At 50.9% G+C, this 14867-nt stretch overlaps 1 protein-coding gene across 6 annotated transcripts in view; it reads right to left on the bottom strand.

Annotated features, from left to right (window-relative positions):
- The window catches only part of MAPKBP1 (mitogen-activated protein kinase binding protein 1), a 53846-nt gene that overhangs the window by 7790 nt on the left and 31189 nt on the right, over positions 1 to 14867 (bottom strand). For 4 of the 6 annotated variants that reach the window (XM_053889186.1, XM_019442487.2, XM_019442486.2 and 1 more), the window contains 20 exons: positions 9592 to 9654; positions 9301 to 9358; positions 8375 to 8545; positions 7842 to 7979; positions 7404 to 7586; positions 7152 to 7169; positions 6667 to 6827; positions 5666 to 5855; positions 4940 to 5086; positions 4551 to 4726; positions 3673 to 3764; positions 3277 to 3402; positions 2841 to 2911; positions 2582 to 2703; positions 2211 to 2286; positions 1986 to 2097; positions 1744 to 1807; positions 1350 to 1484; positions 994 to 1130; positions 733 to 788 (listed from right to left, as the gene is read on the bottom strand). In XM_053889186.1, the coding sequence (XP_053745161.1) occupies positions 733 to 788; positions 994 to 1130; positions 1350 to 1484; positions 1744 to 1807; positions 1986 to 2097; positions 2211 to 2286; positions 2582 to 2703; positions 2841 to 2911; positions 3277 to 3402; positions 3673 to 3764; positions 4551 to 4726; positions 4940 to 5086; positions 5666 to 5855; positions 6667 to 6827; positions 7152 to 7169; positions 7404 to 7586; positions 7842 to 7979; positions 8375 to 8545; positions 9301 to 9358; positions 9592 to 9654 (2296 nt within the window). The remainder of the gene's footprint in view (positions 1 to 732; positions 789 to 993; positions 1131 to 1349; positions 1485 to 1743; positions 1808 to 1985; positions 2098 to 2210; positions 2287 to 2581; positions 2704 to 2840; positions 2912 to 3276; positions 3403 to 3672; positions 3765 to 4550; positions 4727 to 4939; positions 5087 to 5665; positions 5856 to 6666; positions 6828 to 7151; positions 7170 to 7403; positions 7587 to 7841; positions 7980 to 8374; positions 8546 to 9300; positions 9359 to 9591; positions 9655 to 14867) is intronic. The other 2 variants (XM_019442488.2, XM_019442485.2) reach the window with 1 other exon arrangement.

Below are 14867 nucleotides of genomic sequence, written 5' to 3' on the forward strand. Positions count from 1 at the left end.
CAAACTGAGGGTTGATGGGGGCTGGGGGAGAGGGGAAAGTGGGTGATGGCCACTGAGGAGAGCACTTGTTGGGATGAGCACTGGGTGTTGTATGGAAACTAATTTGACAATAAATTATATATGTAAAAAAAAAAAAAAAAAAAAACTAGTTTCTCCAGATTTCTATTCTTTGCACCTTTGATTTTTTCGAATTTCAGTTCTTTTTTTTTTTTAATGTTCATTTATTTTTGAGAGGGTGGGGGGCAGAAAGAAAGACAGATAAAGGATCTGAACCAGGATCCACAGTGACAGCAGACAGCCCGACACAGGGCTCGAACCCATGAACCATGAGATCATGACCTGAGCCGAAATCAAGAGTTGGACGCTTAACCAACTGAGCCACCCAGGAGCCCCTCTTGCAGTTCTAACAGTTTGGCTCGGACACCCCTTTTCTACTCCCCACCTCAACCTGTTCTTTGTTCAGGTTTACTCCCAGGCCTCCAGACAGCTGAACAAGTGGAGCACTTCTTCTAGTGGCGACTCACCCCTGCAGGCCACCCCACCCAGACTGAAGGAAGGAGACCCCTAGGCTTCATCATCTGTAACCTGGGACCAGTCAAGCTGCTCAGACTCTCCCACAAGGCCCTTTCTTAAACTCAAGGGGTGCAGCATGTGAGCAGGCCTAGAGAGCCCACTTTCACCTTCCTCCGCCTCTTATAACCTTGGAAGGGCATTATAACGATGGTGACTCACCCGACTCATCTCCCAGTGGGACAGGCTTCGGGGCAGGACTGGGCCAGGCACTGAGGCTAGACAGAGACAGGCAGTCAGAGAGAGTATCTCCAGCCCACCCACCCAGAGCCCTGGCTCCACATCAGCCCATACCTGTGTGGCCACAGTGATGCTCTGATTTCCTCAGCTCACCCTGACCTCACCCCCACAGTACCAGAAAGGGCATATCTGGCCACTGTGCCAACTGGTGCCTCTCTGGCCCTACATGAGACTTTCACACACCTGGCTCTTTCTTGGTACCCTTGGCAAGGATAGGAAGAGCTGGCAGTTCTTCTTCTTCAGTGCCTTCATCTTCTCCCTCCTTGTCACTGTCTGATGACAGAGCTGGTCCAGGAGACAGCATCGATGGGGCCTCATGCCTAAGTCCAAGACAAGCAAGGTCATGGAGAGAGGAGACTCAATGCAGGTAGAGGCCAACCTTTATGAGTCTTCAGGTAAGAAATGTGTGTTGGGGGGGTACAGGAGTTGGGAGGTACAGGTGAATGTCAAGTCCAGAGCAGAAAGGAGTAGCACGGAGATCACAGCAAGCAGTCTAGATGCCCACCCACCACTCGCCCATAACCATACTCTGTTCTCACCGGTTGGGACCCGCAGCCCTTTGGGGAGAAGATGGTCCTTGTGGCTTGCCCCCTCGCTGACGCTGGCGCAGCTCGGCCAGACGCTGCCTCATGCTGATGGTCATCTCAGAGCTCAGGCGCCACACAAATATACAGCTGGATAGAGCCACAGAGTTGGGTGAGGGAGGGGTAGGGTAGGACCTGGGGTAGGTAGCACACCACTAGTTCCCCTTCCTCATGGGCTGTCAAGAAGACCAGGGCCACCCTCTAGCACCACATCAGGCCCAGCCAAGAAAGACCCCTGCTCAGCCCTACTTCCCAGAGACATCACTGATGTGAAAAGAGGGGAGGGAGCTGGGTATATGTGTGGCACAGAGGAAAAATCTGTGTCTCAGGGAAGCTGGCTTCTGCTCACCTGTCCCCTGACACAGAGATGAGATGTTTGCAGTCATTACTAAACTTCATGCCAGTGACAATCTCTGTGAGGAACAAAGAATACGGCCTATGAGCCACTCTAAAGTCCCCGCCAAGCTTCTGTCCCAACAGTGGAGGTCAATGATTGGTGGGAGGGGTGGGGCGAGTAGCTCTGCTAGGTCCCCAGAAACTAAAGGAGGAAAGAGTAAAGTTCCAGCCATAGATTATTGGGGAAACACTTACCTGAGTGGCCAAACATGGTGGCCACACACTCGCCTGAGAAGAAGTCAAAAATGGAGAGGTTCTTGTCAGAACAGCTGGTGGCGATATAGATCCCTGAGGGGTCTGTCTGCACCTGAGGAGTGGGACACACAGCTGGCAGAGGACAAGGGAAGCACCAGTCCCTTTCCACCCACTACCCCTGTCCTTCCTTTCTCTGGTCCAGAGCCCATCCTGCTGGGCCCTTACCTTAATGAGAGTGCCGTCCTCACCCTGTGATCCTTTAAACAGCTTCTTCTGCTTCCCACTGCTGATGTTGAAGATCCTGTAAAGAAACACTCTTGTTCACATGAAGAAGAGGCCACAATCAAGCACACCTGGATGACAGAGACCCCAGCATTCAGTCCCAGCCCTGTTCTCTCTGAGAGCCACTCCCCAACACCAAAGAGGCTACCACCTCTTGGGTAAGGCAAAGTGCTCTTTCTACAGGCTCAAGGGGTACAAAGTCCTAGACAAAAAGACAGAAATGGGGAGACAGCTGCTTAAAGCTGACCCCTCAGGCCACATGGGTGGAGGTCACAAAGGAAGGTGGTTAGATGGTTTGAGAAGGGGACGCCCACCGAATATTTCGGTCCTGGCAGCCGATGGCCGTGTACTTCCAGCTGGGCTCCACATCCATATCATAGAGGGTCGTCTTCCGTACCACGTGGTGCGTCCGTGTAAACTGTACTCCATCTCCAGACTGAAGGGTAGAACGTGTGGGCTCACTAGGCCCAGAGAGCCCGGCTTTCGCCTCCCTTCACCTCTTACAATCTCAGCTCAGAGAACGACTGAGATTCCCCAACCACTGCCCTATTCAGGGAAGCCCCATACCCTCACCTTCTGTGCAGTTCGGAAGTAGATGCTCTTGTCTGCTCCACAGCTGATCATGCGGACTTGCCCATCGCTGGCTATGGAGGAGGGGGGCCTAGCTATTACCACAGCTCTCACCACAAGGGGGCCAGCCCTTCCTCTGCCTTCCCTCCATACTGCCCCACTGCTGAACTATTCCACAAGACCAGGACAACCAATTAAATCAGGACACTTCCTCCAAACCTAAGCTTTCTGTTCTCTCTCTCCTCAGCCAACCTGGTTGGCTCACAGTCACCTAGACTGATAGTCGACATTCCACCTGTCTTCCCATCCAGCTCCAGGCCTCCCAATTGCTGTCCCACACATCCTTGCGACTGGCACACCCTTCTCATGGAGGCAGGAGATAGGGGTGGAGGATACTGGTGGTAGGTGGCAAGATGTGTCTCAACTGCCCTGCCCCCACCTGCAAACTTGACAGCAGTGATGGAGGATGAGTGCTCGTCCAACGTCTGCTGCAGGCTATATTCACGGCCAGCATCTAGCACATGGATGAGCCGATCCCGGCTCGCTGACGCCAACAGCTTCAGACCTGGGGTTGAAAGAACTCTATCAGCCCATGAGTGCCCAGAGCAAACCCCTATGTGGGCCCGGCAAAAGGACCACAGGAACTGAGCCCCATAACTCTGAGCCAAGTGAACCATGCAGCAGGCATGGAGCTGTCCTCCTCTAAACCTGCAATACCAAGTGATTCAAATGACGTTCAGTCCCGCATCCAAGAGCCAGGATGGACGTAAGTGGCACTAGCAGGACTGGAGGGGCCCTGTGCCATTCTGGGCTAGATCCCAGGCATCCTTCTTACCTGTGTCTGGCTTAGAGTACTCCAGGCATAGAATTTCTGAGTCATGGGCCTCCACCTTTAGCATCTCACTCAGGGACTGCAGCTCGTGCACTCTGCAAAGATGAGAGGGAAGAGGGTGTTGACAGGCTACCAGAGGAGAGGCTCACCCTCCATTCTCTGCTATACCTTCCCTCTAACCTGTTTTTAAAATTGTATTTTTATTTATTTTTGAACTTTTAGGTTTAGAGAAAAATTGCAATGAGTATAGAGAATTTTCATATTAATGGCAGTTCAAATACCAGAAGCAGGAAATTTACATTGGTACAGTAGTATTAATTAATTAATTAAAGATTTTATTTGAATTTCACCAGTTTTTCCACAAAGCCTTTTTTCTGGATCCAAGATCCTATCAAGAGTCCAAATTGCATTTAATTGTTGTTTCTCCTTATCACCTGTAGTTGGTGACAGTTCTTCAGTCTTTCCTTATCATTCATGACCTTGATGCTTTTGAGGAGTACTGATCACTCTTCAACACTCTTTAGAAAAGTATTGACTACTCTGTCCTACATACCTCAGTTTTAGTCTGCTTGATGTTTTCCCATGATTGAACTGAGTTTATGCATTTGGGGCAAGAATACCACAGAAACCATGCTATGTCCATCTTAGCACATCATATTATGGGCTTCATGAGGTTGACATGAGGATGTTAAGTTTACTCACTTGGTTAGGATGGTTTCTGCTGGGTTTCTTCATTGTAAAGTTACTATCTTTTCGTGCATATAGACATCTTGTTCCCCAATCTTTCAGAGCCAATTTTTCTAAAGCTCTGTCCTTCAGGACCTAACTCCCTCGGCCTGTGCCGTGGGAGGCAGTCAGTACCACTCCAGGCCTGGCATTACCTGAGCGTGCCTACACGGTCCCCAGAAGCTAGATGCTGTCCATTGGGGCTGATACACACAGAGCGGATGCCCACACGGGGATCCATCAGGGACCCATCAGCTTTGTCTCCTCCAGGCAGCTCGGTGTCCAGCAGGGCCTGAGTGTTCCCATCCACATAGATGATCTTAATGAGGTCCTAGGGGAGCATGTCAGAATAGCAGGTGAATTAGGCAGGCCTGACCCAGTACAGCTGCAAAGGGAGAAGAATGCTGGACAAGATAAACCCCTGGCTCAAAGAGCCCAGCCAAACCAGAGCTGGAAGAGACCCAGTTCCTGAGAAGGGGGTGTGAAGGCTGAGGGGATGGGGGCATTAAGTAGGGAGTAGATGCCCTAAGGCCTCAGGGCTCACATTGCTGAGGATGTTTCGGTGCAGGGTGGAGCCGTGTACCCCGGAGCTCTCTGTGTTCCACAGGCGGATGGTATTGTCTGAGGAACAGGTGATAAAGGAACTTGGGGGCAGGCAGGCCTGGTTACTGTCCTTCACTTCAGGGTAGACCTGAGGGGCAGAGGGAACAAAGTCAGATCTCCATGCAGGGGGCAGTCCTTTACCTGCCCAAGGAGATGGAAGGGAATGCGATTAAAGAGAGGATGCTGGCCAAGACTTAGCCCAGTGTTTGTCACATAGGAAGCAAGCCATAACTATTAGATACTCTGTATTATCACTAAGGGCAAAAACCTTAACAAAGCTCCCGCTATGTTCCAGGCACTCTTCTATATCTCCCGCTTATATCATTTCATTTAATCCTTAGGACAACTGGAGTAATCAGGTACACCAGTTTATAGTTGAGGAAACTGAGGTTCAGTCAATTTCAGTAACTTGTCCAAGATCACCCAGCCCAGGATGAGGCAAAGCTGGGGATAGACAGGGATACAATGGAAGAAGCCTGAGATACATAAGCAGTAAAATTCAAGCTCAATCCTCAGGACCCATGAAGATATGCGGATACACAGGGATGTTGCTGGAGAAAAAAGGAGGCAGCAGGAATATGAAGGCATCCTCAGGGATCCCCACCTCCTGCCCCACAATGGTACCCCAGCAAACCTGGTCAGTCCCAAGCCAGCCCAGCCCACATACCTCCACACTCCAGACGCAGGAGGAATGATACAGAGCTGAGTACACCTTGCCCACTTTCTTGGGGTCCCTCACATCCCAAACATAAATGCTGTGGTCGTTGTATACACAAGACAGCCACTGATTAGTAGGATCAAAAGTCAAGGCAATGGTGTCTGGATACCTGGCATTGGCCACTCCAGAGAAGAGGCGACTGTGGGGAAGAGGACAGGGCAAACAGTGAGTGAGGAGCTGATGAAATGGAGGACTAAAAAGAATGAAAACAGAAGCCAAAGAACAAAGGAAGGAGCAGAGGGAGCATGAGGAACCCTCTCCAGACCTGCAGGGGGCAGCTGCCTGAGAAAGAAAAAGGTCTCTGACAGCTGTCAGCCAGGAGCTGACCCCTGACCTGGCACTAGTTGTTGGACCTCGGTGTTCTCGTGATGAACACAGTGTCAGAGAACACGAAAGTCAGACAAGGTACCTCTGCGGCCATGATGGAACAGAACAAAAACAAGACCCCTCTATAATTGTGTCTGAGGACAGATAAACACACGTCACTGTATAAACCACAAAAATGACCATACATTTCCATTCCCATCTATCATGATTGAATGCTACTTCTTTACCAATTACAGCTTTAGCCCCGTATCTTCCCTTCCACCTTTTAGATAAAAATTATTAAGAAGTCCAATTGTAGAATTGCCTGTACTTCCTGACAGCATCTAACCAGAGCAAAACTTCAACACCTTGAACCATTCCTAAAATCATCTAATACAAGCCCAAATCTTACGATAAGCCCTACCTACCCTCCCCCCTTCCTAAGACACTCGCCGGTTTCCCACGGTGTGCAGCCTCCTTGGTTGCACTAGTATCAATAAGCCCAAATCTGTTGGTCTACAGAGGTGGTGCTGGCAATCATGGGGGCACTGATACACTCCTCAGTTTGACTCCTGAAGCACAGCCAGGGAAGGCTGGGCCCAAGGTGAGGCTCTGAATGGAGGCAGGGGGCCCACACAGCTCACCTGGCCTCAGTGACGCTGGCAATGTCTGTTCCCAGGGCGTGGGGCCGGGGCAGCGTGCTGAGAAAGTGCAGGTTAGAGGGGTTGAAGAGGCGCACGGTGCCATCAGCACAGCCACAGAAGATGTAGTCTTGGCTCACAGAGATGCAGTGGGCCACAGTAGTCTGCAGGCAGAAGGGCTCAGGTCAGCAAGGGTCACCTGCCCAACCCCTCCTCAAGAGTCACCTGCCAAGAGGAAGAACCAGCCAAGGCAGAGGCGAGGAAAAAGCTCCCCAGCAGCTCTGGCCTGAGCCCCTCAGCTGTCATCTAGAGACACCCCTCCCTCCAGCAGCAGGTGGCCAGAGGGCCTACAGCCACGTGCAATTGGGGGATGGGAGTCAGGGACCCTTCTAAGGCACGAGAAGTTTTGCCAGAGGACAAAGAAGGAAAAGCCCAGCAAAGAGAAAGAAACAGCATGAGAAAGACAGGAGGGTCTAGGTACCACTTACTGTGAAGCTGTCTGTATTCTGAGAAGAGGGAAGCAGAGGAAAGAAAGATGGAAAGAGAAAGCAGAGAGGAGGCAGTTATAGAGATCTCCAAGGGCTGGAACTAGGCCAAGCTCTGGCTCCCACAAGCTTCTCTCTCCTGGGGTTCCCTCCTGCATGCGTGAGGGCCTAGACCCTGGTATGGAGCCAGAGGCATCAGATCTCCCCTGAGCTTACACACGGGCAGCCCCTACCCACTGGGACAGAGGTGCTTACTCTCAGCTCCACCCACTTATCCAAAAGCCTCCGATCGCTGAACTCGCACAGCAGCCCTGAGGACGTGATGCAAAAGGTGCTGTCGGCCTTCTTCCCTCGGCCACAGGCCACATCAGTGAACAGGTTGTTTCGCAGCTCCCCCAGCAGCCCTGAGCGGCCCAGCAGGGGCACAGTGGCGTTCACCTGTGGAGACACACCACAGTTGCCACCTGTCCACCCCAGAGCCTGCCCCTGCAAACTAGACCCTGGGGAGAAGGAGGGGAAGCAGCAAGGCCCCCTCACTCTTTGAGACTACTCCTTGGCCCGGACAGCATCTGGCTCATGCAGAAGTTCTGTATGGCTGCTCAGTAAGCAGAGAGGGGCCCAAGTGAACAGGGTCTCCTGGGGTGGGCTGAGCAGGCCCTGGCTCTGGGGCTACTTCCAGCCTCAGCAGCTCACCTTTGAGGTCTTACTGTCATCGAGGTACCAGAATTTGATGTGCCGGTTGCCTGCAGTGACAAAGTAGCTACAATCTTCAGAGAAGGACACTGCTGTCACCCGACTGGACACCTTATTGGAGGCCACCACAATGTTTTTCTGGAGGGAAAGCCAAAGGAAGAATCAAAATTCTGCCTCTTGGGGCTAAGAAGAAAGAGGTTTAAAGGAAGGAGGAGGGGTTAGATAGGATTTGTACTTAAAAAGGGCTCCTTTGCAAGATTTTTTGGTCAGAAAAAGAAGGGAGAGAGAAGAATTTCTTTCTTGAGGGGCTGAAGAGATTCATTTCCTCTGTAGATCCTCAAAGGCATAAAGCTAGCCCCTTTCTACCCACACACCTGGCTACACAGTTTTTCTTTTCTGCTTCAGGCTATTTTCTAGAATGAGACTGAGATTAGCAGAGTGGAGTGAAGGGTTCAGATCAGCAGCTTCCTGGCTCCCTGACTGGTCCATGAACTCCCACGAGGCTGTCAGGCCAGCCCACCCAGTCTACTCACCTTCCAGGCCCAGACATTGACAATCATGTCATGCTGGTAGCCCACGGAGACAATGTACTTGGCGCTAGGGGAGAAGGCCACACAAGCCACGCCATATTTATGCTCCTGCAGCTCCGCCACCTGGCTATGCTCAGCCACGTCCCAAACCCGGACGGCAGGCATGTGCCCACTCTGCAGGGAGGCAAGAACTGGAAGTGAGGGCCAGAGGCATACAGACTCCCCAAGCCTTTCAGGGTGGGGGTTCTCATCCCCCGCCCCTCCAGCTACTCAATAAAATCTCTCTAATGACCCCTGGCCAAGAGTCAAGAGGAGAGCGCTATTATGGGGCAAAGGTATTTTAAAAAACATGATAAATATCTCAGGACAATGATCATCAGGAAGAAAACAGCCCAGATTTTGTTCAATATCTGTGTCAGGGTGTGCACCTCTGTATTTGTTCAAAACTCCTTGAGTGATTCTTGATGGGTCTCCAAGGTTGAGAACCACTACCACTCATGCCTTTTTCTGCCTCCTCTGCCTCCCTGTAAGCCTGAGAACACAGAGGTATCCCTCATGTGCCCAGCAGGGGGCCTCTGGAGATAAGGAATATTTTAAGGCAGTGGTTTTTCAAAGCCTGCTTCCCAAACCAGCAGAAGAATCTGCACTAGGCAACTTGTTAGAAATGTAAATTTTGGGGTCCCATCTCGGACCTATAAAGTCAGAAACCCTGGGGGCAGGCCTGACAATGTGTACTTCACCAAGCAAACCAGGTGATTCTCACTAAGGTTTAAGAACCACTGTTTTCAGGCAGAGCAAAGACTAGGATTTAGCATCTGTTCAGGAAGCCAAAGTGCCAGCAGCCCTAACGAGGCCTAGGATTGTAGCTCTCTGCTGAGGCCAGGCCACTCACCCACCTCAGAGGACTACAGCCCCCGTTCCTCACTCACCTCTCCAGTGACCAGGTACTTGCCATCAGGAGAGAAGGCCAGGGCAGTGATGGTTTTCCTGCAGGATATGAGGTAGGCTCAGAGGGGCACTGACAGGCCTAAACCTGGCTCCCACAGAGTCCCCTCAAGAGGCAAGGTGAGCAGACACTAATGGCACACATAGTGGCATTTTGCTCTCTGATCCTGGGCCCAACCAGGTCCCAGTCCTCAGACCCTCAAAGACCCCAGACAGTGCCCTTTTCACAACTCCCAGGAAATGGAGGTGCTCCCTGAGGGCCCAGCCCCATTTACCTGGAACTGTTGAGGATGTGGTGCTGTTTGTGTTTCCGGGGATTGAACAGCACGACCACACACCTGAGGAGATAAGGGAGACAACAGGCTTAGCTCCAAGCCAGAGCTCCCCTAGGAGGCACCCAGGCCACCTGGGAATTCCCATCACTCAGCACAGGGAGCTGTGGAGTGCAAGTTGAGAGGGGCTCTGCTTGCTACTGAGGGCAACTGCTTTCTGGCAACCTCTTCTTGCTTCCTTTCCCCACTCACAAGGGCCTATCTCTGCAGCCCCATGAGGGGGAAGGCTCCCTGGAAGCCTATCCCACCAGGTCCCTAAATACCCAGTAACATCTCTGGCCATACCCACAAAGGGCAGCAAGGACACAGGCCTTCCCACAGCCCTTACACAGAGCCCAGGAAGGGGTGCAGGAGGGAAGAGTACACGTGATTTGAGCACAGCAGCAGCCAGTTTACAGGCTTAGAGCCACATGTATGACAAGAGTTTGTGCTCCAAGGAGGGGTAAGGCCTCTCATGTGTGAGCCCACATGTGTACCTGGCAGGAGCTGGCCCCATACTCTCTACGTGCCAGATGAGGAAGGAGGTGGGAGGCAGGAGGCCAGAGCTGCTGGAAGGCTCAGTAAGACTAGAGGGAGGGGCAGAGAGAGCCCAAGAAGGCCTGGGGAGGCCTGTTCAGTGCCTCGGAACTCCTGTGCCCAGCCCTGAGAATCCCCTGTGGCAAAGAGCCTGAGAAGGGCACTCCAGACTGCCAGAAGACAATCTGGAACTCCGCCAGCCTGCCTGCTGTGCAGAGAAGGGTGGGAGTACCCTCTCTGACCAGGCAGCAAGGTTGGACGGGATCAGGTTCAGACTGACTTTCCAGAGGAGGTTCCAGAGAGGAGGCCAGGTGACAGGAGTCAAAGCAGGAAGCCCGAAGCCATAGGCAGGCAGTGCTCTCTCTTAGGCTCCTTGGCTGTCAGCAGGCCTGGGCCCGCTGCCCCTTCCACCTTACTACTTCATGAGTACTGTAAGTAGCTGGCAGGAGCAAGCCTGAAGCCTGCTACACGGGGAGACACTGAGCAGAGGGTGACATCCCCCAGACCCAACCTTGTTTAATAGGAACTCCAATGCCTGCTGAAACTTGAAGCAAAGGCAAGTACAAGCTGCTAGCGAGTGCTTGGCACGTTAAGCTCCATAAACCACTTCAATATGCAAATTCCACAAGTAATCTCTGGGGTCACCAGGATCTCTGAGGTACTAGATATGCCCAGAACTGCCAGGCTGAGCAACAAAGCCTTGGAATTCCTGAGTCACATCATCTTCTCTTCTGACCCCTTCCCCAAATCAATCCTCGCTGTTTGCTTTCTCCTCTCCCCATCTCATCTTACCTTGTTCCCTTTTCTTCATTCCTTTCTCCTTTCTCTCTTTATACCAATCTCTAGTCTCCTGCTTCCCTTGTGCAATGCCATGTCATAGGGTTTGAAATATATGACAAAAGTCAAAGGCCCTTGGAAACTCTGTGCCGCATCACTCTTTCTCCCCTGTTCACACACACACACACACACACACACACACACACACACATCCACGCACACTTGCCTAGCTTCTGTTACGGGCAATCCAGGATACAGGGAACCTAATTCCTGCAAAACAGACTCATAGAACCTTAGAGCTGGAAGGAAGGACGGAAGGAATTAAATGCACTGTGCAGAGCGCCTGGGTGGCTCAGTCGGTTAAGCATCCAACTTTGGCTCAGGTCATGATCTCATGGCTCATGAGTTTGAGCCCCACGTTGGGCTCTGTGCTAACAGCCCAGGCCCTGGAGCCTTCTTCAGATTCTGTGTCTCCGTCTCTCTCTGCCCCTACCCTGCTCACACTCTGTCTCTCTCTCTCTCTCTCAAAAATAAATAAACATTAATTTTTTTTTTAATTAAATGCACTGTGCTAGGTGACTTTAAACATCACTGAGTCCAACCCTCCAGGATTTTGAGATGAGGAAACCTAGGCTCAGAAAACTCCTATAGAGAGCAGAGCCAGGACTCCCAGGTCTCCTGACTCTCAATGCTCTTTACATCAAACACACGTGAGTGTCTGATCTGATCATGTCACTCCCGGACGATCATCCCTGGGGGGCTTCCAAAACCAAACTCCTTAAAGTGCCCACGAAGGCCCTGGGTGGTATGACCCCTGCCCACCCTTCAGCTTCACCATGAACCATGTTCCAACCACATTCCTTCACTCTCTTTAACTTGCTGTGCTCCTTTGCAAGAACTGTTTCCATTACCTAGAACATTCTTCTCTCCCTTTTCCAACTAGTTAATCTTTAGTCCTCTTTCAGATCTCAGGTCAAATGGCCTCAGTATATGCTCTTGTAGCAAGTAGAGTGTATCAATCTTTTGTAACATTTATCACAGCTGCAACTTTACACTTATTTTAACGACCCTCCCACCAGATTGTACATTTCGTGAGAATGAGAACTGGGTCTGGTTCTGCTCACAGCTTTGTCTCCTGTGCCTAGCAGAGGCTGCCCTATTGCAGTTGTTCAAAAACCACTTATTAAATGGAAGAATGCCTCCCCTGGTCCACTAGCTAGGTCTTCTGGGGCATCCGTAGGCCCAGCTGTCCCTACTCCATACCCCGCCTGTCTTCTATGGAGGGAGGGACTGAGGACATCTGGATCCTCAGAGGCAGTGTGGGGCCAGAGGGGCACTGTGCGCTCTGAAGGTAGATACCAGGGTTCTACCCCTTGTTCTGGCATGTACAGCCCTGGGACCCTGGGTAAGGCACACTCCTGTTTACTTATCTATAATAAAGGAGACACTGAGATCTAGCTTATCAGACTTCTGTGAAGATTAAATGATTTTTTCTGACACAGAGCAGGAGCCAAGCAAATGGCAAATGCTAATATTACTATTCCTTAAGCATGGAAAGGAAGCTGAAAGGGGGCTCCTGGCAGTGGGGGAAGAGGTACTAAGAGACTATGTCAGGTTTTTCCTTTGGAAGAATGGAGGTGAGTCCTGTTAGGACCTCAGTAATGGTAAAAACTTCAAAGGAAGCTTTATTTTTTGTTCTGGGAAGGCAGCCAAGAAAGGAGAGCAGGATTAAGCTTGGAGAAAGAAAATATCTGCATCTTCATTCATTTAAGGGATACCAAGCTTAGAAGGTAGCAAGGAAAGGATGGGGGAAACATGGAGAGAAACCACCTCAAGTGTCTAGGACAGCAGCACAGAAGCATGGAAAGAAAATGGAAGTGACATCTCCTGGCTAAGTTAAGATGCACCACACAAGAGTTTCAGTGAACTCTGAACATGAACTTTAAACATGAACTCCTTTAGTAGCCGGTCCTCTGCTCTCCACACAGCAGGGCTCAGTAATAAGAGTTACCATTTATCAAGCACTTTCTAAGTAGCAGGCACTCTGCCAAGCAGCTTAGATGTCTGGTTTTAGCTAATCCTTACAGCAACCTTGTGATGCTGGTACAATTATCCCCACTATACAGATGGAGAACCGAGATCAGAACAGTGAGGTAACTGGCTCAAGGCCACTCAGCTAAAGCTGAAGAGAGTCAGGACTCCAGAAGCAGTGCTCTAAGGAGTGCAGACTGCAAGTGAGTGGAGGAAAGAAGAGGAAAGTGAAGTTGAAGGTGAGAGAAGGGGAAACACAATGACCTAACATGCACGGTGCTTGGACAGGAGCCTGTGAGAAAAGGGAAAGAAGAGTGGGGCACTTTGAGGGGAAAAAGGATTTACGCTACAGAATTTTTTTAAAATCAGAACAGGGCAGATGAAAACTATAGCAGTTATAGTTCCGAGTTCATAGATTTAGATATTTGGATTTTAATACTTTATTCAGTGTGCAAAAATTCACACACACACACACACACACACACACACACACACACACACACTCACTCATATGTACACCCTGGCCTGCCACCATCATGAAAAGCCTAGCAAGTTTTCCACCCAACCGATGTTTTCTAACTTTCTTATTATCTGTGCCGACCTACTGAGGAGGCCTGTCTCTGGAGGCTCATTTCTCTAGCAGGGACTTCTAGTCTGAGTGGTTACAGGTTACCTAGCTTTCTGATAGCTATACATAAACCATGGCAAACGGCTTCAGCTGAGGGCTGATCTGACTCAACCTGACCCGACACATATTCCAGCTGACCACACTCCAAATCCAGAAAAGGTAGGTGATGAGGGCTCTATGATATGCTTTTGAGTTTTCCCTTAAACCCATCATCCTAAAGCTGCATCGTGACTTTCCAAGGGCAGTGCATTGGACTGCTTAAAATGCTTTCCAAGTCACCAAACACAAATTCTGAGTCTTGCTTGACCACAACATCTTGTTTCCTCCTCCTGGCAAGTTCAGCTCCATGGTGGGGAAAGGAAAGAGAGCAGCATGTGTGTGTAAAAACACAATGTAGAGAGAAAGATTACCGACTGTGAGGTAACCCTTCCCTTCTCTAACACCCCCTACCCCTGCCATACACACACACACACACACACACACACACACACACACACACACACACCATTAGCCTAGAAAAATCTCAGGTATGTCATTGAGGAGTTAAGCAAAAGAGAGAAACGTGCAAGAGATAGACAAGAGATAGACCTCTAAACTGAAATTTTTAATTATTCAAATATGGAAACCTCCCAACATAGAGGAAGAAAGAGACCAACCCCATGGTCACAGCTCCACTTGTGGGGACAATAACGCAGGTGCTGAAATGACGGCAGAACTTGGCAAAGACATCCAAGGTTCCCACTAGCCCCACTGGCTGAGGTCCTCCCAACAACACTGATGTGGGAGCCACCTCGGTCTTCTCTGACCTTGAGCAAGCTCCCCATCTGCAGGGAAGAAGAGGGTGGGGTGCAGTTTGCATCAGTCTTTGGCCCTCTGCCTCCGGCCTCCTGGGCCCTTGACCTCGCCCAGCACAACAGGCAGTCATTTTCATGTGTGCCCTTGCAGCACTGTTGGCTAGAGTCCATGACAAGGGTTGGGCTGGCCCAACCGCCTGCCTGAGTCCTGTAATGCAGAACCCCAGGGTGCAGGTGCAAGGAGACAGTGAGGCCTCAGTCCCCTGGGGCCTCAGCCCGGGAGTCACGTGGTGGAGCACCAGTACCAGGTGCTGGGCCCACTGCCCAGCAACTCCTCTGAACCAGAAAGGGCCAAGCCCTCAACACACCCCTCCTCTGGACAGGTTCAAGCCTGCTGCCATCATGAAAAGCCAGGCATTCCCACAGGATCCACCTCCTACCAACCATCCTCCAGAAGGCAGAAATGAAAGAAC

The sequence above is a fragment of the Panthera pardus genome, unplaced genomic scaffold (genome assembly GCF_024362965.1).
Source record: "Panthera pardus isolate Hobbes unplaced genomic scaffold, ASM2436296v1 HiC_scaffold_24, whole genome shotgun sequence".
Taxonomy (NCBI): Eukaryota; Metazoa; Chordata; class Mammalia; order Carnivora; family Felidae; genus Panthera; species Panthera pardus.